This window comes from Dipodomys ordii, unplaced genomic scaffold (assembly GCF_000151885.1).
Source record: "Dipodomys ordii isolate 6190 unplaced genomic scaffold, Dord_2.0 Scaffold78, whole genome shotgun sequence".
Taxonomy (NCBI): domain Eukaryota; kingdom Metazoa; phylum Chordata; class Mammalia; order Rodentia; family Heteromyidae; genus Dipodomys; species Dipodomys ordii.
Window position 1 is genome coordinate 1,508,173 of NW_012267294.1, and position 22,368 is coordinate 1,530,540.

Sequence of the window (22,368 nt, forward strand, 5' to 3'; positions counted from 1 at the left end):
GCTAAGGAATTGAACCCAGGGCCTCATGCATGCGAGGCAAGCGCTCTATCACCTTCCCAGCCCCTTTTTTTTACTTTTGTAGTTCTTTTTTGTGCCTATACTGGGGCTTGAACGCAAGGTTCTCACTCAACTTTTTTACTCTTAGTTCTACCATTTGAGCCATGTCTCTAATTCCAGGTTTTTGCTAGTTAGTTGGAATAAGAGTCTCATGAGCTAGGCACTGGTGGCTCAAGTTTGTAATCCTAGCTACTCAGGAGGTTGAGGTCTGAGGACTGAGATTCAAAGCCATCCTGGACAAGAAAGTCCCTCAGACTCTTATCTCCAATTAACCACCTGAAAACCAGAACTGGAGCTGTGACAACTGAAGCCTTGAGCAAAAAAGCTAAGGGACAGGGCCCAAGCCCTGAGTTCAAAACCCATGACTGATTAAAAAAAGTCATGAACTTATCTACCCAGGCTGGCTTCAAACTGAGATCCCCAGATCTCAGCCCCCTGAATAGCTAGGATTATAGGCATGAGCAAGATTATAAGAGTGAATCACTGGTGGCAATAACCATTTTATGTTTATGATAGTGTTTAACTTTTTTATATCTTCACTGGGATTGAGCAATGCTTTAAAATTTGTCTTCTGTTAAGTAATCAGTGACTTTGATGTATCACTTAAATGAACACTTAAGATTATAGATGTTGGGGCTGGGAAGGTGGCTCAGTGGTAGAGCGCTTGCCTTGCATGCATGAGGCCCTGGGTTCGATTTCTCAGCACCACATAAGCAAAAAGAAAAAAGCCAGAAGTGGCGCTGTGGCTCAAGTGGTAGAAGGCCAGCCTTCAACAAAAAAGCAACTACTGGGAGAGAAGCATAACTTTTAAGAAATGTTGTGAGTTAAGGTCAAGAAATGAATTCTGCAGGCAATGATGGTTAACACCTGTAATCCTAGCTACCAAGAGGCTGAAACCTGGAAGATTATAGTTCAAAGCCAGCCTGGGTTGGGTATGTGCTTGGAGTGGTAGGGTACTAGTCATGTCCAAGCAAAAGGCCCCAAACATCTGTACCAGGTGGAAGGGAGGGAGTGGAAAGGAATGAAAGAGACGGGAAAAGAGCCAGAAAGGAAAGGGGAAGGGAAGGAAATTGACTCCTGAAAGCTAAACAAAGTAAATCATTTACCCAGTTGGCTCATGAAAGGAAGATTTGGGGCAGTATACTCTGGCCTTGTTATTAAGTGTAATGTAAAAATTCTATTTTTTCAATACACTTTACAAAAATTTTGCTATAATACTGTGTGTATGTATGTATGTGTGCAAGCATGCGCATGCTTAAGTGTGTATTTACTTCTGTGCTGTGCTAGGGATTGAACCTATGGCGTGGAACATGACAGTTAAGTGCCATGAGCTATATCCTTAGTCCTTTATGGTTGGTTTTCAAATCTTTTTTTTCCATTTATGGTTAGCACTCTACCCTTGGAGCCACATCTCCAGCCTTCTTATTACTCATATTACTAATGTAAAAATGAAAATTTGAGTCTTGCAAAGGTTCAGTATTCTTATTTCTTCTTTTATGCAGGTGAAATGATTAATTTTCATTGGTTCTATGTATAAATTCAAATGTTTTCGGGCTGGGAAGGTAACTCAGTGGTAGAGTGCTTGCCTTGAATGCATGAGGCCCTGGGTTCAGTAACTTAGCACCATGTAAGCAGAAGAAGCCAGAAGTGGCACTGTGGCTCAAGTGGTAGAGTGCTAGCCTTGCGCTGAAGGGCTGAGTGACAATGCCCAGGCCCAGAGTTCAGGCCCCATGACTGACCCCCCCCCAAAAAAAAATTAAATGTTTTCCTTCCTAGTTTTGGGATAAAACACAATAGGGCATATGAAATTAACATTAATGGAGTATTTAAGTATATATAATATAATTGTTAGAGTCACAACCTTTTTACAATACTATGCCTAGGCACAGTCAGCTGCTAGGGCAGCAGTAAAGAGGCCACCACCTCCAGCAGTTGCTGCAGCAACTCCAGAAGCTGAGTGAGCTCTGGCCAGGTGCCTCAGGCCTCCTTGTCCTTTCTGTTGGAAATGAACTGGAGATTTTGTCAAGGCATTTTACTTCCCCTCAGAAGGATGTGCTACCACCACTCTTTCCAGAGCTAGGCGGGCAATTGGTTTTTATCCCAGCCTAAGGCATTTACTTTGCTCCTTCTTGTTATTAAGGAGTAGGCTTACATTTTTACAATTGGTTACTAGTGATAGGGTAAAACAAGGAAGTTAAAAAGCACTACATCCATTGGTAAAAAGTTCCCATCTTCAAAGGGTGTCTATCTGATCACTGCTGGTTTGGGAACGGGCTGCTAATGCTTACATTTGGAGGAGGTAGGTAAAGTCAGTGGAAAGTTCACACTCAAGGTGGAGGAGGGCCGGTGCTTTTTTTTGGTCATGGGGCTTGAACTCTGGGCCTGGGCTCTGTCTCTGAGCTCTTCAGCTCAAGGCTAGAACTCTACCACTTGAGCCACAGTGCCCCTTCCAGTTTTCTGGTGGTTAATTGGAGATGAGTCTCACAGACTTTCCTGCCCAGGCTGGCTTCAAACCACTATCCTCAGATCTCAGCCTCCTGAATAGCTAAGATTTCAGGCATGAGCCACTGCCACCTGGTGAGGGTGTATTCTTTAACTCCATTGGTAAGGACTCATACCTGACTGATTACAAATATACATGGTAATTACAGTTGAAGTTAAGAAGCAAATAATTCCAGGAAACAACAGTACCAAGAAATAGCAGTACAGAATGAGAGTGACTTACTACAAGATTTAGACATTTTAGTTTGGCAGAAAAGATTGCTTTTCCTTACTTTTCCCTCTCCTGTCTACACCTTGGAGGCTACCACCACTATCTCCTTACGATGTATGGCTCTGAGGAGAATCCACAAGGAATTAAAACCTACTTCTCAGCATGTTCATTCAGCAGGTCCTTTTGGAGAGAGATATTTCATTGGCAAGTTACAATAACCAATTATTGTTAAAGACAGTCTCTATTAGGATGGAGTACTTTTCTTGAGAGTTCATTTCCAAACAGATTACCCTTTCAAACCATGTAATGTTGTATTTACAAGAAGACTTTATCATCAAAATATTAACAGTAATAACATTTATTTGTTTTAATATTCTGTAGTCACAATGATTTCCAGCTTTATTTCGTAAGTATTTTGTCCATCTCTTCTCTGTTGTGTGGTCAAAATTCAGACAATTGTTTATTTAGTGCCTGAGATGTTGCCAGTCTATAAAATGTAAAGTATAAAAGAATAGTTTGGGGGCTGGAAAGGTGGCTCAGTGGTAGAGTGTTTTCCTTGCACCCATGAGGAAAAAAAAAAAAGCCAGAAGTGGCGCTGTGGCTCAAGTGGTAGAGCGCTAGCCTTGAGCTGAAGAGCTGAGGGACAGCGCCAAGGCCCAGAGTTCAGGCCCCACAACCAGACCCCCCCCCAAAAAAAAGAATAGTTTGGGAATGAACTCAGAAGTATGTGATATGATTTTTTTAATTGTTGGAAAATTCTGAAAGAGGGGAAAAGTTCTATAGTGAAATTATTACTTTATGAAATGGGGACAAGTGTTTTTTAAAAATCAGCATTTGGTTTTTAAATGAAACCCCTATATCTTGTACATGAGCACTGACATAACTTTCTTCTATGAAAAATACCTACTTTCTCTTTTGTTTTCTTATCTCAACCTTGAGAATAATCGGGTAAAAAACTGTTACTGAAGAGTAGCTCATCTTTGTTTATATTAGAACATTTTTTCCCTCCCTCCCTCCCTCCCTCCCTTCCTTCTTCTTTGCCAAACCTGGGGCTTGAACTTAGGACCTGGGCACAGTCTCTGAGCTTCTTTTGCTCAAGACTAGCACTCTACCACTTGAGCCACATCTCCACTTCTGGCTTTTTTTGTTTATGTGCTACTGAGGAATCAAACCAAGGGCTTCTTGCATGCTAGGCAAGCACTCTACCACTAAGCTACATTCCCAGCCCTTTTTATTTTTTATAATTTTTTATTTTGCCAGTCCTGGGGCTTGAACTCAGGGCTTGTGCACTGTCCCTGAGTTTCTTTTTGCTCAAGACTAGCACTCTATCATAGTGCCACTTCCAGGTTTTCTGTTTATATAGCACTGAAGAATCGAACCCAGGGCTTCATGTATGCTAGGCAAGCACTCTACCACTAAAGCACATTCCCAGCCCCTTGCATTTCTTTTTTCTTTTTGACAGTACTAGCTTTTGAACTTGGGGCCTTAAACTTGCTAGATATGTGTTCTAGCATTTGAGTTCCACCCCCAGTCTGTTCTTTTTCTTTATTTTTCAGGTAGGATTGTTGGGTTCTTTTGCTCCAGACAACCTGGACCATAATCCTCCTTTAATTATGTCTTTTTGTAGCAGGAATTACAGGCACCTGCCACCATGCTAGCTTATTGTTTAGATGGGGGGAGGGGTTATGTTTTTCCTGGGCTGATCACAAATATCTTTTTTTTTTTTTTTTCAGTCATAGGGCCTGAACTCAAGACCTGGGTGCTGTCCCCGAACGTTTTTGCTCATGGCTAGCACTCTATTATTACTTTCAGCCATTGCCAGTTTTCTGGTGGTTAATTAGTGAGTCCATGGACTTTCCTGCCTGGGCTGGCTTTGAACTGTGATCCTCAGATCTCAGCCTCCTGAATAGATAGGATTACAGGTCGCAGTCTTCATGATTTCCACCTCTCGATAGCTGAGATTGTATTGTGAGCCACAGACTGCCCGACTATCATACTATTGACCCACTTTTTAAGCTGAGTCTTGACTTTTAAATTTACACATTTTTCCTAGTTTCCTAACTTTGTGACAGTTGCTTCTTTCAAAAGAACAACTTTGACTTAATTTTGGGTTTTAAAAATTTCTCAAAGTATAAAGCCAAATCCAAGTGACACATTCAGGATAATCCTCTGGAATTTTAGTTCTTGGTACATGCAATGTATAGTTGAATGTCTAAATTCCCCAAGCATGTGGCTTTGGACAAGGCATAATCGCTCTCTGCCAGGGGTTAGCAAGCTATGACCTCTGAACTAAATTTAATTTGCCAACCTGCTTTACTTGACCCTCCTCTAGTTCTGGGGCTTGAACTTAGGATCTGGACACTGAACCTTAGCTTTTTCTACTCAAGGTTAGTTCCCTACCACTTGAGCCACAATTTCATTTCCAGCTTTTAAGTGGAGGTAAGAGTTTCATGGAGTTTTCTGCCCAAGCTAAATTTGAACCACCATCCTCAGCTCTTAGCCTCCTGAGTAGTTAGGATTATAGGTGTGAGTTATTGGCACCTGGCTGCCAACCTACTTTAATAGAACCTATGAGCTAATGTTTTGGAATGATCAGAAACAACAGAATAAAAGAATTTTGATGATGTGAAGATTACATGAAATGCACAGTTTAGAATGCAAAATAAGGTTTTATTGGAACACAGTTGTGCTCATTTATTGACATTTAGGACAGAAAACATGGCCAACAAAGCCCTAAAGTATGTATAAGCTATCTTTTACATTAACAGGTGTTTTTCACCTCTGCTCCAAGCTTTTGGAATTCTTTTGGAGGTCTGGACAGTAAGCATATATGTTGATGGTGGCAAGTTTCTTGAAGAAAACTAATAGATAAAGGAGTTAGCATTTTGATGGAGAGAATATAGCAGCTAATTTGTATATGAAAGTTGGAGAGGAGACTTTAGTGACATTGAAACAAATCAATATGGGAGCAAACCATCACATAGAAGAATATTGCTGGCAAAAAAGAAGAAAGACTGCAGTAGCCTTGAACCTGGACTTTAGATCTAACAGCTGTTAGGAAGTAGAATTAAGGAAGCATGCCTAATTATGAAGGACTTTGTAGGCATGAAACAGAGTTCAGGTTTTATAGTGAGTATATTATACCATTATGTCTAGTCCTACTTCAAGCAATTTTTATAGTATTCAGTTTAAACATGCATAAATCAACATTTGAAATTGCCAAATGTTTATCTAATACCAGGTAATCCACCATTTTAATAGCTCTCAGGAAAAAACGAGATTCCTTACTATGAGCATGTTTTAGGATTCCATACTGTAGTTACGTACATTTTAATTCTCCCCAGTTATTTAAAACCTGGCGATTTTTGGTTTCTATAATTGGATATTTTTCTTGTTCTTGGTATTCTTAAATAATCTCAGAGGCATTGAGATTACTTTTTTAGCACCCGAATCTGAACTCAAATACTTCTACCTGATAATTCTCTCTCACTAACATTTGAACTTTGTCTTTTTATCCTTTACGAAGTAGACGTGTAGCTAGGTGCTAGAGGCTCTTACCTGTAATCCTGATAGCCTGGGGAGGCAAAATCTAGACACTCTTATCTCCAACTAAACAGCAAAAAGCCAGAAGTAAAGGAGTGGCTCAAGTGGTAGAATGCCAGCTATGAGTGAAAAAGCCAAGTGAACATAAAGTCCTTGGTTCAAGCTTCCCCCACCCAAAAAAAAAAAGCAGTGGTGTATGTATACCTTTAAAATATGAACAGTTCCTAAAACCAATTTTAAAAATAGAAGATGTGATTTAGGAAGCTCATGGAAATTAAAATATAAACAGCATTTATATATGTAAAAAAGATGTTCTGTTCCATTTGTAATAGGAAAAATGCAAATTGAAATATCATGGGTCTGGGAATGTGGCTTAGTGGTAGAGTGCTTGCCTAGCATGCATGAAGCCCTGGGTTCGATTCCTCAGTACACATACACAGGAAAAACTGGAAGTGGTGCTATGGCTTAAGTGGTAGAGTGCTAGCCTTGAGCAAAAGAAGCTCGGACAATGCCCAGGCCCTGAATTCAAGCCCCAGGACTCGCCAAAAAAAAAAAAAAAATTATCATGAGACACTACTACTTACCTATCATGTTGAAGCCACAGTACAGGCGTGTGTATGTGTGTGTACACACACACACACACAGATTTGAGTTTTTAGGGTTTTTTTTTTTTTGGTTTTTTTTTTCACTATTATCCCCTTTTTAGCCAATAATCAGTCTTACATTGTCAAACATAAAACATACAACCCAGGCCCCAATGGCTCACCTCTGTAATCTGAGTTACCCAGGAGGCTGAGATTGCAAGATCACAGTTCAAAGCCAGCTTGAGTAGGAAAGTCTGTGAGACTGTTATCTACAGTTAACCACCAAAAAGCCAGATGAGCTCAAGTGTTAGAGTACCGGTCTTGAGCAAAAAAGCAAAGGGACAGTGTCCAGGGCCCTAAGTTCAAGTCTTAGTACTGGTACGTACACACACATGCACGCACGCACGCACGCACGCACACGCATTATGTAGATATGAAATGAATAAGGCAAGCTCTATAATAAGAAGTAACTTTAAAATGCCTTTCTTATTGCTATTAATATTTTTTAAATGTTACCTCTTTTAGTTATTTAGCTTCTGTGACCTGGTAGTTCTCTGTTTTGATTTCACTTAGTTCATGTTCATGTCCCCTTCTATCTTTTCTTTTTGGTCTGTTATAGGACTTGAACTCAGGGCTTAGGTGCTGTTCCTGAGCCTCTTTGTTTTCAAGGCTAGCCACTTGAGCCATAGTGCTACTTCTGGTTTTTGAGTGGTTAATTGGGAGGCTCATGGGGATTTTTCTTTCCCGAGCTGGCTTTGAACTGTGTTCTACAGATCTTAGCCTCCTGAGTAGCTAGGATTACAGGCTTGAGCCATCAGTGCCCAGCTGCCTTCTGTCTTTTAAGAAATTAAAAGATAAGGACGTTGGCATTCCATTTATTTTTTTAAGTAGTTGACAAAGGAGTTGCCATGCAGCAAAGCAATTTATGAATATAGTGCATCTTGAGCAATGCCATCCCTCTCCCCTTTTAAAAAATTAACTTCTCCTTATATATAAGTAATCTGTATTCCTTTTGAGCAAGGATAAGCAAAAAAAAAAGTAGAAAATATCTTTTGTAATATTGCCACTAGAAATACTCATAGTTTACATTTAGTTGATATACAAATGTATAAATAAATGTAGACATGTATATATATATGTGTACATATATAGGTGTATATATCTATAGAATTGCAGTAATAAGGATTAAACTCAGGGTCTTTGTCATGCTGAGCAAGCATTCTTCTTAAGATATACCCCTGGCCCTTTTGTTTTTGTTTTGTTTTAGAGAGATAAAATCTACCTTTTTTTTTATCCTGTCCTTCAAGTATTTAATCCTCATGCCACTTTATCCCAAGTCCTTTAAATAGGACCAGCAATATGTTTTTGTTGTTGTTGTTGTTTGCCAGTACTGAGGATTGAACTCACTCAGTTTGCTTGCTTATGGATGTTACACTACCATTTGAGCCACAACCAGTACATCTTTTTGCTAATTAAATTGGAGATAAAGTCTCATAGACTTTTCTGCCTAAGCTTATTTCAAATCATGATTGCCCAGGTTTCAGCCTCCTAAGTAGCTAGGATTATAAGTGTGGTCCACTGGTGCCTTGCTAATAAGGCATTTTGTAAACCCTTTTCACTCAATAAATAGTATATTGTTTTAACATCAACTCATATCAGCAGATAGAGAATTTTTCAAAGTTTTGTACTATAAGAACTGCTTTATACTCTTAAAAATTTGAATGGTTATTAATGTAGCATATACTGTTGATAATATAGCTAATATCTATATCTAAGAGATTTTCAGTCCCAATACTAACTGTAAGTAATTATAGTTTAAAGGAAGAGTATTTCCTCCTGTTTATAACCCTTTTTTCCCCTGATTTTCTATAATAACTTTATGGAATATTCCTTCTTAATCTGTATCATTTTTCGTCCCTGAAAAATAATTTGTAATTGTAATTATGGCAGCGTTCTCAAACTTCATGTACAAAATATCCTAAAATGTGAATTTGTTATGTGGATGCCTATGAATTCTACAGTAGTTCACATACCAAATTTACTTTTTGGTTTTCATTTGTTTAGGTGTTTTTTTTTTTTTTTGTTTTCTTGGTTTTTGTTGTTCTTCAGTGCTGGGGAATTGAACCTAGAGCCCCTTATATGTTAATCAAGTGCTTTGCCACTGAGCTACATCCCCATCCCTGTATTCCTACTGTTAAAAAATTAGAAGCTAAGGGGATGGGCATGTGGCTTAGTGGTAGAGTGCTTGCCTAGTATGCATGAAGCCCTATGCTTGATTCCTCAGTGCCACATAAACAGAAAAGGCTGGAAGTGACGCTGTGGCTCAAGTGGTATAGTGCTAGTTTGAGTGAAAGAAGCTTAGGGACAGTGCCTAGACCCTGAGTTCAAGCCCCAGGATTGGCAAAAAAAAAAGGGGGGGGGGAGCTATGCAACAATATCCTTAGTAACCAATGGCCCCTTAAGTTTACTCAAAAGATAAACTGTTCATCTGTTTTGATCAGCAGCAGCAAGTCTCTAAAGACAAGTATAGTTCATATCCTCATAAGATTATTTTGTACATTAAGATGAAATTACAAAAATTCTAAAAAGTAAAAATAGGACAAAAATTACCTGGACAGTAAAATGGACAAAGGACATAATCCATAACTGAAAAAATTTAGGTAAGAATTCTTCCCAAAGTATAAAATGACAAAAAAAAAGACAAAAGATTCATTATAGTTGCTCCACAGAGGGATAATTGCTGTAGAAGGTGGGAAGAGGACCGAATGAGTTTTTTACAGAGAATATTTTTAGACTTTTGTCTAGTATAATGTTGAAAGGCTTTATGCCTTCTTTAAAATCAGTGCTAGTACTTATTTTCTTCTGAAGGTTACCGCTCTTAAAATTAATGACAATGCTTATTTTTCTTCATTCTGAAAGTTGCTACTAAAATTTGGTCCCCTAAATTGAAGGCAAGGAAGTTTATTCTGTTGCTATCCAAAACTAGTAGTTTAGTTTTATTTTATTGGGATAAGTGTTAACTTTTGTCATTTTTCCCCCCAGCAAGAATTGTGAAGCTCATGTGGTTTTGCTCCTTTAATTTTTAAGTCACATTGATTTTGGCTTTGTTTAAATGTTCATATGAGAGTATATTACTATATGACCCCAAATTGATTATTCAGCTTTTTAAAGAAAAGTTCAAAATCATTAAAATGGTACACATATTCTAAATCAAAATACACCTATATTGATGGGAACAGCTTTGGGATGTTTCATAGGCCAATCTAAAGATTTTTTTTTTAATTGTGAAAATACCGTACAGAGGGGTTACAATTACATGGACAAGGTAATAAGTACATTTCTTATCAAGCACTGTTGCCTCCTCCTTTGTTTCCCTTCCCTTCCTATCTCTCCCCCTACCCCCCAACCTAAAGATTTCTGAACTGTAGAAATCTAAGCAAGAATTTTCTTTAAAAAATTTTTTTTATTATAGGGGCTGGGAAGGTAGTAGAGTGGTAGAGTACTTGCCTTGCATGCATGAGGCCCTGTGTTCAATTCCTCAGCACCACATAAGCAGAAAAAAAAGCCAGAAGTGGTGCTGTGGCTCAACTGGTAGAACGCTAGCCTTGAGCTGAAGAGCTGAGGGACAGCGCCCAGGCCCAGAGTTCAGGCCCCACGACCAACCCAAAAACAACAACAAAAAAATTACTGTAAAGGTTAGGAATTTTTAAGATATATTAGAAAACTTTTGTTGTCCTTTTGTTGTCATTTCTTACATTTACCTGTTTAATTGTTGCTATTGTTGAGTTATTTTGATTTGAGACAGGATCTTGCTGTGCATGTGGCTCAAGTTGGCCTCAAACTCAAAAAGACTTCTCTGCCTCTACCACTCTAGTACTGAGTACAGACCAGTCATATTTACTGTGCCCAGCTGTGTATTACTCTTCACAGTACACTTAGTATATATTTTATTTTTCTTTAGGTACGCATAGCTGCTAAATTCATCACCCATGCACCCCCAGGAGAGTTTAATGAAGTATTCAATGGTGAGTAAAGATTAGTATTTTGTTATTAAAATCTTTGGGTATTTGAGCGCTTTCTCTCTTCCTTCCTCCCCCCTGTCTCTCACTTTTCCTTTGGGTGTTTCATGTTTTATCTTTCATCTTGGTTGTTTTGAGATAGTCTCAGTATATAACAGTAACCTCAAATCTGAAATCTTTCTGTCTATGCTAGGTTTATAAGTATGTCCCACTATGTTTGTATTATAACCATAGCTAAAGAAATCAACATTTAAAGAGATTGAGCGAAGTTCTAGTGGCTCATACTTGTAATCCTAGCGACTCGGGAGGCTGAGATATAAGGATCCAATCTTCAAGACTCTGTCTCCAACCTAATAGCAAAAAGCTAGAGGGAAAAAGTCCAGCAAGAGTATAAGGCCCCGAGTTCCAAGTCCTGCTACTGGTATAAAAGCTCAAACAAACAGAGATACAGAGATTGAACAAAATAACTTATCCAAGTTGCCTTGCTAATCCTTAAATTAAGGACTTACTTCAAACGCAAACTTTTACCCATAAATTAGGATACCTGCTTTAGATGAGGGGAAAAAGTAGAATTTAATATAAAAACATGAATAAACAATTTTAAATAACTTTTATGACTTTAATATTGTCACAACTTCAATTCTTCAGAACTTTCACTCGGTAAGTTCCATATTAGCTTACAACTGAAATCCTAGCTAAGCAAGAAGCTGAGATCTGAGGATTGCAGTTTGAAGCCAGCCTAAGCAGGAAAGTCTATGAGACTCTTATCTCCAATTACCTACCTTTCTCCCTATAAAAGGCCAGAACTGGAACTATGGCTCAAGTAGTAGAGCACTAGCCTTGAGCTTTTTTAAAATGTCAAGGGATAGTGCCTAGGTCCTGAGTTCAAAACACATACACGTTCCATCCTAGGACCAATGGGGCTGACTATATCTGGGAAACATTAAATTTACAGATTCAGTTTTATTATCCTCTCAGATTTTTCATTTGTTATATCTTAGGTGGAATTTGGTAATCTGTGTTTTATATCAAGTTCTTTATCAGTTAATTCTAAATCACAGCTAATTTGGGAACCACAATTCTAGTACATTTATGACCTTCAATTGCATTTGCTGTCTTTCTTTATTTAGAGATAAAATCTTATTATGCAGGTTAGTCTGGTCTTGAACTTTAGATATCCTGTCTCAGCCTCCTAAATGCTAGAATTGTTGATATGCACTACTGGAGCATTCTACAAACTGTTTTTCTCTTGCAATGAAGTTCTTTAAACGTTTGTTGTTGAATTATTAAAACTAATTATGTACAAATCTGTACATATTAGCATTTGTGATTTGACATTCTTAGAATATCTGTACATACACTTTCTGTAGCTTGAACTCAGAGCCTGGCTCTGTCCCTGAGCTTTTGTGCTCAAGGTTAGCATTCTACCACATTGAGCCATAGCTCCACTTCCAGTTTTCTGATGGTTAAGTAGAGCTAAGGGTCTCATGGGCTGGGAACTAGTGGCTCATGCCTATAATCCTGGCTACTCAGCAGGCTGAACTCTGAGGATCACAGTTGGAAGCCAGCCCAGGCAGTTAAGTTTGTGAGACTCCTATCTCCAATTAATAATGGAAAAAGGTAGAAGTAGTAAAGTGCAGGCCATGAGCAAAAGTAGTTTAGGGCAGTGCCCAGGCCTTGAGTTCATGCCCCAGGACAGGAAAGGGGTTAGAGGCCGGGTGAGGGAGGCGGGGTCTCATGGAACTTGTCAGCCTGGGCTGGCTTTGAACTGTGATCCTCAGATCTCAGCCTCTTAGTAGTTAGGATTACAGGTGTGAGCCATCAGTGCCTGGCTCAAATCTTAAATTTTAAACTCTATTCCAGTAATCTAAAAATCAGTCAAACTCAACATTCCCACATTTTCTTCCTCAGATGTTCGGCTACTACTTAATAATGACAATCTCCTCAGGGAAGGGGCAGCACAGTAAGTATCTTTAATAAATTCATATACAGTGTTATTGTAACATTGGCTAAACTATAGTGGCAGAAACTGGTACCCTGAAAAAACTGTGTTATTTAACTTTCTGTTGCTGTCTTCAAAATATCTGAGAGAACAACTTAAAGATTTCAGCCCATGTAGTCCTTGGTTCCATTGATTCTGGCTGATGGTAAAACAGAACATCAGGTGGTTAGGAACATGTTCCTCATGGCTGACAAGCAGAAAAACTCAGAAGGAAGATATGATAGAGCCCCACAGACATGCCCCCAGTGACTTACTTTCTCTAGCCAGGCCATACATCATAAAGTTTGCATAATCCCCCATAATAACACAACCACCTGGGAATTGGGCCTTCTTACATGTTGAGTCTGTTGGCAGGCAGGGAAGTGAAGGATATTTCATATTCAAACCTTAAGTCTCAGTGTTGGGTTTTGGCTTTTCTTAGAGTTAATACATTTGCCCCAAATGTTTACATCTTTGAAGCTTATTTGATCTTATTTATTTTTGTTTTTGCCCAGATTTTCCTTATTAAAGAAGAAATTAGTGTTAACTATTAGGTTTTCTTTTATAGCTTCTCTACCTCACATTGATTTTTTTACTTAAATTTTTTGGTGCCAATCAATACTGGGGCTTGAACTGAGGGCCCAGGGTTCTGTCCTTGAGCCATAGCTCTACTTCTGGCTTAAAAAAAAAATAGTTAATTAGAGATAAAAGTCTCACAGACTTCCTCCCTGGCTTGGATCTGCCATCCTCACATCTCAGCCTCCTGAGTAACTAGGATTACTGTTGTGAGCTCAGCTGAATTTATGTTTTATCTGCTGTTTATAGAAATATTACCCTGCTGCTGAGGATTGGTAATGTTTCCTGAATTATAAAAATGATAGCAGATGTCCAGAAAGTGTTTGAATAGAATTAACTACAAGATAAGCATAATTGGACGTCTCCCTATCACTGTTAGGCTAACCTTTCAAAATACCTTTTTTGTTGTTGTTGTTGTTGGTCATGGGGCTTGAACTCTGGGTCTGGCACTGTTCCTCACTCTTCAACTCAAGGCAAGCACTATACCACTTGAGCCACAGCACTACTTCTGGTTTTCTGGTGGTTAATTGGAGATAAGAGTATCACAAAGTTTCTTGCCCCAGGTGGCTTTGAACCGTGATTCTCAGATCTCAGCTTCCTTAATAGCAAGGATTACAGGCAGGAGCCACCAGCACCTGGCAAAATACCATTTGTCTAAATTACTTTGTTCTCAAAAACAGTATAGTGGCAGATTTTTTGTTTGTCATCTATAAACAAATCTATTTAGCATTCAAGGCCTGCTATCCTCTTTTTTTTTTTAATCAGTACCCTTCTACCCATTCAGTTACTGTCTACTCAAATGGCCCAAAGTAAGCTGGGCGCTGGTGGCTCACACCTGTAATTCTAGCTACTCAGGCAGCTGAAATCTGAGAATCAAGGTTCAAAGCCAGCCCAGGCAGGAAAGTCCGTGAGACTGTTATCTCCAATAAACCACTCAGAAAACTGGAAGTGGTGCTGTGGTTCAAGTGGTAGAATGCTAGCCTTGAGCTGAAGAGCTGAGGGACAGAGCCCAGACACAGAGTTCAAGCCCCATGACCAACCAAAAAAAAAAAAAAAAAGGCCCAAAGTTTTTGTGGAGAGTGAAACAGAATTAGAAGATGACCAGGAAGAGGTGGGATGGGCATCATGAAAGATTTTTTTTTGGTCGGTCGTGGGGCCTGAACTATGGGCCTGGGCGCTGTCCCTCAGCTCTTCAGCTCAAGGCTGCACTCTACCACTTGAGCCAAAGCACCACTTGCAGCTTTTTCTGCTTATGTGGTGCTGAGGAATTGAACCCAGGGCCTCGTGCATGCAAGGCAAGCACTCTACCACTGAGCTACCTTCCCAGCCCATGAAAGATGTTTTGATGTAAAGCACAATATAATCATAAAATCATTTTGGTATGATATATATATAATTGATTTAGATTTTGCCTATAGAAAGCTGTTGTAAGAGCTGTTGCCCAGGAAATACTAATCTTTTTCTCTATTTAGATACTTTTCTGGAACCCATTTTTTTGTTTGTTTGTTTGTTTGTTTTTGTTTTTGATGGTCCTGGTGTTTGAACTGCTCACTATGCAGGTGCTCTTCTGCTGAGGCTCGTTGGAGCACATTTTGAGCTCCAGCCTTTTGGAGCACATCTTGGACAAGAGATTACATGTGTGTGTGTGTGTATATATATATATATGTTTTTTTTTCCCATTTGGTGGTGGTGGTAATGGGTTTTTTGTTGTGGTGGTGATGATGCTTGTTTCCTTGCACTGCTAGGGTAAACACAGAGCCTTGCATATGTTAGGCAAATACTGTAATTAAACTATATCCCCAGCCATGAAGCTCATTTTTTTTTTTTTGTCAGTTGTGGGGCTTGAACTCTGGGCCTGGGCTCTGTCCCTCAGCTCTTCATCTCAAGGCTAGTGCTCTACCACTTGAGCCACAGTGCCACTTCCAGTGTTCTGGTGGTTTATTGGAGATGAGTCTAACAGACTTTCCTACCCGGGCTCACTTTGAACTGTGATGTTCAGATCTCAGCCTCCTGAGTAGCTAGGATTACAGGCCTTGAGCTACCGGTAACCAGCTTGAAGCTCATTCTTGAAACTAGATTCTGAAAACCAAGTATTTACAAATTGTCACTGTAATTTATAAATTATCATTGTTATCATGAATGATGCCCTGGTTATAATTTGTTTAGGAAAGTAACCACACATTAAAGATTCACTCAAATAGAATCTGCCATAGAAAAGAATATTTATCATTTGCTAATTCAGTTCTACTGTTTGACTGAACCTCTTCTATATCATGGTAATAGGTGTTTATGCAAACTGATTACTTTTAGTAATGAATTCTTTGAAAACAAAGCAGATTCTTTAATTTGCCTGCCATGTTAGCCATAATTTTATCCTTGATAGCTACCCAAAATAAATCTCTATTTCATGTGACAAGGTATTTCTTGAGTACATGAAGGTAGACTGTCATTTAAGAGTGATCACAACTCCAAACTTATTATCCCATTTCTAAATATGATTGACTAGAAGTTGGTATATAGTTTAAATGCTTCAGTTGCTTTAGTTGAACTAACATTAAAGGTTTATATGTAAATGTTCTGATTCTTATAAACTCTGGGTTTATGGAGAACCTTCTTGTTAAAGGAGGATTTCCCTCTCTCATCCTTCCCTCTTTCTCCCTCCCCCCTTCTTCCTTTGCTTTACCTCCTTCCCTCCCACCTTCCTTCCTTCTTCCTTCCTTCCTTTCTCTCTCTCTGTCTCTCTCTCTCTCTCTCTCTCTCTTTCTCTTTCTTTCTCTCTTTTCTTCCAGGGTTTGAACTCCTCTGGTACTCCACCACTCAAGCCATGCCACCAGCCCTGAATTTTTGCTAGTAAATTGGAGATAGCATTTTGGGGACTTGTCTATATTGGCTGACTTTGAACTGTAATCCTCAGTTCTCAGCCTCTTGAATTGGTAGGATTACAGGTCTGAACCACTGGCACCTGGGTCATTCTAAGATAGGACATTATTTGAGAGTGCTGTGGGTTGGGAGGGTTGGGCAAGAATGTTGAAAGGTGTGATACTGATCAAGATGCATTGTATTCTTAAACTGCTTGGTTAAATGGCAACTCGTATGTACAATTACATACAGATAATAAAAAAATAAATTTTAAAAGGAGTGCTAAATAGAATGACATGATGAAACTTAAATTTTATAATAGGCACTGACTATGATTATTTTAATCAGTATATCAGGAGACAGAGGCTAAAGCAAGATGGTACTTCCAAGATTCTTAATTAGTCGGTAGTGATTGGACTAGAGTGGAAGCAGTGAAGTTAGGTAGAAGTTTTACTTAGGTAAATTATAATTAGAACATTATTCATGATGGCAATTTCAAGTGATGACATCTAAAATACAGTCTTACAGAATCTAGTCAAGTCAGATTTTAGGTGGATTGGATGTAAAATGTCAGAGAAAAATTTCTACAGATTTTACTTCAGCAGCTGGTAAAATTATTATTTAAATTTTTTCTAAACAGTGCATTTGCCCAGTATAACATGGATCAGTTCACACCTGTGAAGATAGAAGGATATGAAGATCAGGTAATAACTGCCTGTTAGACAGACTTGTTCTGCCAAGTAGTAGAGAAGAAACCAAAGCAGATGGGTGAATTAGGTGCTGAATAAATTCATGTCCTAGTTTTTATAGTTTAGGTACAGTTTCTTTTTCTTTCTTTTTTTTTTGGTTGGTGGTGGTTGTGGGGCCTGAATTCTGGGCCTGAACACTGTCCCCTCAGCTTACAGCTAGCACTCTACCACTTGAGCCACAGCCCCACTTCAGGCTTTTTCTGCTTATGTGCTGCTGAGGAATTGAACCCCAGGGCCTCATGTATGCGAGACAAGCACTCTACCACTGAGCCAACTTCCCAGCCCTATGTACAGTTTCTATGTTAGGGAATTCTTCCTGTTTCTGATACTAGTAGTTTTTCTTAGAGACCTAACAAGAAGAGTAAAAGAAGAAATGAGTTGAGTCTTAACAGGTTTTCAAGTTGTTTCTAATTCTCCTTGCTAAGAATAAAAGGAGATGTCATAGTTAATGGAAAACAAAGCATTTTTATTGAAATTTAGGCTACTCTTAAGTTAACTTGGGAATTTGTTGATTGGGATATGGGTTGAGAAAAATATCTCACTTAATATTTTTTTGTTTCACTTTTGAACTATATGAATGTATTACCTGTTTTGCATGCTAGTACAGTGGCTCTAGAAATGTTTCATAAAATGTGTGAGGAAAGAATACAAGAGTACATAAAAGTGCTGGTGGCTCATGCTTGTAATCCTAATTACTCAGGAGATTGAGGTCTGAGGATTGCAATTCAAAGCCAGGTTGGGCATGAAAGTCTCTGAGGCTCTTTCTCCAATAAAACATTAAAAAAAAAATGTGGAGCTGTGGCTTAAGTGGTAAGTTACTACTAGCCTTGAGCAAAGTATCTCAAGGACATGCCCAGGCCCTGAGTTCAGGATCTGGTGCCTGCGCCAGCTAGGTATAAAGCATTTGTATTACATTAGACATTAAGCATTACATTAGATAGAAATCAAGAAGTGACGATTATCATTAGGTGGGATAATTTGCAGTTATAAGTTGGATTATCCACAAATATAATAATTTTATGAGTGAAAATGAGACTTAATTGAAAAGTCAATATGAAAGTAATCTGGCTAAATGAAGTTAACTTTCCTCCTCATAATCTTTATTTACTTTTTGTTTTTCAAAATGTGATGAGCTGTCTTTTTTTTAATAGAGTTATTCATATATGTAATTCTTCTTTGGAAGGTCCTAATAACAGAGCACGGTGACCTGGGTAATAGCAGATTTTTAGATCCAAGGAACAAAATTTCCTTTAAGTTTGATCACTTACGGAAAGAAGCAAGTGACCCCCAGCCAGAGGAAGTAGATGGAGGTTTGAAGTCTTGGAGAGAATCCTGTGACAGTGCTTTAAGAGCCTACGTGAAAGATCATTATTCCAACGGCTTCTGTACTGTTAAGTATCTGCCTGCTTTCATATCAGAAAATGTCTTATTTCATACATTTCCCTATTCCCTTTGAGGCTTTAGCTTATTAATTGTTACTTCTTCCTTCTTAGTTATGTTCTTTTTGTTTTGTTCCCTAAATCATTTTTGGAAAGAGCATACAATTGCATGGAAAATTTCTTTTTAAAATCACAATGCATAATAATTTTAGATCTCAAGAGTATTCTATTTTACATTTCTTTTTTTATGCAAAATCAACTTATACCTATCAAAAAGTTTTAAAGGCCTTGTGATCTGGACATGATGACACAGGCCTGTAGTTAAAGCTGCTTGATAGGCTAAGGTGGGAGGATCACTTAACCCCAAGGTTTCAGACCATTCTAGGCAGCATAACAAATCCCTATCTCTGAAAAGAAAGAAAAGGTCTTTAGCTTAGATGTGTGTGTGGGGGAAATCATAAATTGAAATTTTTAGGAAAGCTATTGCCCATGTTGATAGCTGTTTGTTTACAGGGCCTTGCACTCTACCACTGAGCTATACCTGCTTTTATTTTCAGTGGGGGTGGGAGAGTGTGGGTGTGCATGCATACGTGCATGCATGTGTGTCAGTATTGAGGCTTTAACTTAGGGCCGCTTGCTCTGTTTGGCTTTTTCACTTATGCCTGGTGTTCTACCACTCAATCTGTACCTTCACTTGAAGTTTTTTTTTCTGGTTAATTGGAGGTTAGACTTCTTCAGATTTGTCTTCCCGCAATGACTTTGAACTTAGATCCTGAGATCTCAGTAGCTGGGATTACAAGTGTTTCAGCGGCACCCAGCTTTGCATTGTTCTTTGATTTTTTTTTTTTTCCAGAGGAGTAATATTGGGGTTTGAACTCAGGGCCTCAAGCTAGCTTGGCTTTCTTCCTGGGCTAGTGCTCTGAAGTTGAGCCACTTTTTCAGCCTGGCTTTTTGCTGCTTATTTTGGAGACAGAGTCTTACGGACTTTACTGCCTAGGCCAGCCTCAAATCACGGTCTTCCAGATCGCAGCCTACTGAGTAGCTAGGATATTATAAGCTACCAACTGTACTGATTATTTTTGAGATAAAATCTCAATTCCTTTCAAGCTACTCTCCTAGATTCCAATCTGTCTATTTTATACTTTTCACTGGATGATAGGCATATATAATCAAGTCTAGCAATTAGTAAAAAATGGGTCTAGTGAACTTTTTTTTGGGGGGGGGGTCCGGTCGTGGGGCCTGAACTCTGGGCCTTGGCGCTGTCCCTCAGCTCAAGGTTAGCACTCTACCACTTGAGCCACAGCGCCACTTCCAGCTTTTTTCTTTTTGCTTATGTGGTGCTGAGGAATTGAACCCAGGGCCTCAAGCATGCAAGGCAAGCACTCTACCACTGAGCCACCTTCCCAGCCCCTCTAGTGAACTTTTTAAATAAGGAAGCCTCAAATGGTGATCCTCCTATGTCAGTTTCTCCAGATTACAGTTCCTAGTTTTTTATTTGTTTTGTTTGGTCTTGCTAAATAATCCAAATTGATCTCAAACTCTGTCTGCCATGCTGGGATTATAGGCCTGTACCACCATACCTGGCTTTGTTACTGAATTTTACAGAATCCAACTAGCTACTTTTAAAAAAGATCTTTTTTTGTTGTTGTTATATGTTTTTTATTGTAAGAATACTGTACAGAGGGGTTACAGTTACATGAGCAAAGTAATGAGTACATTTCCTTTTTTATTTTGTCGGTCATGGGCTTGAACTCTGGGCCTGAGCTCTGTCCCTCAACTCTTCAGCTCAAGGCTAGCGCTCTACCAAGTGAGCACCACTTCCAGTTTTCTGGTGGCTTATTAAAGAGTTTCACGGACTTTCCTGCCCGGGCTGGCTTTGAACCTCGATCCTCAGATCTCAGCCTCCTGAGTAGCTAGGATTACAGGCATGAGCCACCGACGCCTGGCTTGCATTTCCTATTGAGCATGGTTACCTCCTCCTCTGTCTTTCCCCTACCATCCCTTCCCTCCCCCCCAAAAAAAAAATATCTTTTGCTAAGACTGCTTATTAACACTTCAAGTCCTCTTACTCTCTGTAGTTATTTCTTTTCATCTCCCCTATCTTTCTAAACTTAGGCATACCCCAAGGCTATATATCTCTGTCTCAGAAGGACTAGTCCATTTAATCAAAAGTAACATAGATTTCTATCAGAAAACAACAGGTTTGGGGCTGGGAAGGTGGCTCAGTGGTAGAGCGCTTGCCTTGCATGCCTGAGGCCCTGGGTTCGATTCCTCAGCACCACATAAGCAAAAAGAAAAAAGCTGGAAGTGGCGCTGTGGCTCAAGTGGTAGAGCGCTAGCCTTGAGCTGAAGAGCTGAGGGACAGCGCCCAGGCCCAGAGTTCAGGCTCCACGACCGGACCCAAAAAAAAAAAAGAAAGATAACAACAGGTTTGTGTTTCACTTTCAAGCATATATTCTCTTGAATAACCAACCTTGAGCAAGAATTCTGAACCTTAGCTCTGTCATCAGTAGATGGTAACATATTGTTGTTTTGTTTTTTGTTTTGTCGGTCTTGGGGCTTGAACTCTGGCCCAGGCGCTGTCCCTGAGCTCTTCAGCTCAAGGTGAGTGCTCTCCCGCTTGAGCCACAGCACCACTTCTGGTTTTTTGTTGGTTAATTGGAGATAAGAGTCTCGTGGACTTTCCTGCCCAGGCTGGCTTTGAACTGCTATCCTCATTTCTCAGCCTCCTGAATAGCTAAGATTAGAGGTGTGAGCCACCAGCACCTGACATGTTTTTAAACCAGATTTGTAAAAACAAACGTTTTGTGCCAGGCGAACCAGAAACCAGAAGAAACCACCAGAAAACAGGAAGTGGCACTGTGGCTCAAGTGCTAGAGCGCTAGCCTTGAGCTGAAGAGCTCAGAGACAGCACCCAGGCCCAGAGTTCAAGCCCCACTACCAAAAAAATATATTTTTGTGTGTGTGAACTATAAAGCACTACTTCTTTTCTGTGTTTTCCCTGGGTGACTGTTTTCATTCACATCTCCCACTGTAAGAGCTGGTGTTTCTAACTAGACATTTCGATAAGCATTTCTCAATTAGTAAATGATACCTGTTGGGATAGATTAATGTCTTTCCAAGACATTCAAGTGTGCAAATATTTTGACTTCTTCCCTTTGCTCTTCAATTGCAGCATATTGCTCAACTTTTGATTTGTTTTATTTTGCTCGGGATTAAATCTATGACCTCAGCACATTCTAGGCAAGTGCTTCTACTACTGAACTACATTTCCAGCTCTAGACTTCTCATGGTATTTCCGTATCTTGTCTGAAACTGTTTCTTTTTTTTCCCCCATTACCATTGATACCAACACAGATTATTGTCTAGATTAATGTCACCCCTAATCAACCTTCAACTTTTTTTCCATTTTATCGTGTGCACATCAATAGTGACTGTTCTCAAAAATAACAATTCTTCTGGTCTTTTAAATTTCTGTTTGGTTTTGGTAAAATAAACTCAACTTTTTTGGGGGGAAGAGGGTCCTTGAACTCAGTGCCTGGGCATTGTCCCTGAGCTCAAGGCTAACACTCAACCACTTGAGACACAGCACTACTTCCGGTTTTTGAGTGGTTAATTTAAGAAGAGTCCCATGGGGACTTTTCTGCCTGGTCTGTCTTCAAATATGATCCTCAGATCTCAGCCTTCCTAGTAGCTAGGATTACAGGCGTGAGCCACCAGCGTCTGTCCGTAAAGTCAACTTTAAGTTCTTCTACTATATAATCATGCTCCTTTTTTGTGTCCTCCCGCCTAACAGAACTAATTTCCATTCCCTTAACAATTTCTTTGTTTCTTGCCTGAATTTGTTGTTCTTTGTCCTCAGCCTCAGATCAGGATGTTTTCATAAAGTCCAGGCTAAGTGGCACCTC

At 39.3% G+C, this 22,368-nt stretch overlaps 1 protein-coding gene across 1 annotated transcript in view; it reads left to right on the forward strand.

Moving 5' to 3' along the window:
- The window catches only part of Capza1 (capping protein (actin filament) muscle Z-line, alpha 1), a 40,664-nt gene that overhangs the window by 8,947 nt on the left and 9,349 nt on the right, over positions 1-22,368 (forward strand). Inside the window, exons 2-5 of the mRNA XM_013024698.1 lie at positions 10,859-10,922; positions 12,828-12,879; positions 16,973-17,036; positions 18,265-18,471. Coding sequence (XP_012880152.1) covers positions 10,859-10,922; positions 12,828-12,879; positions 16,973-17,036; positions 18,265-18,471 — 387 coding nt within the window. The remainder of the gene's footprint in view (positions 1-10,858; positions 10,923-12,827; positions 12,880-16,972; positions 17,037-18,264; positions 18,472-22,368) is intronic.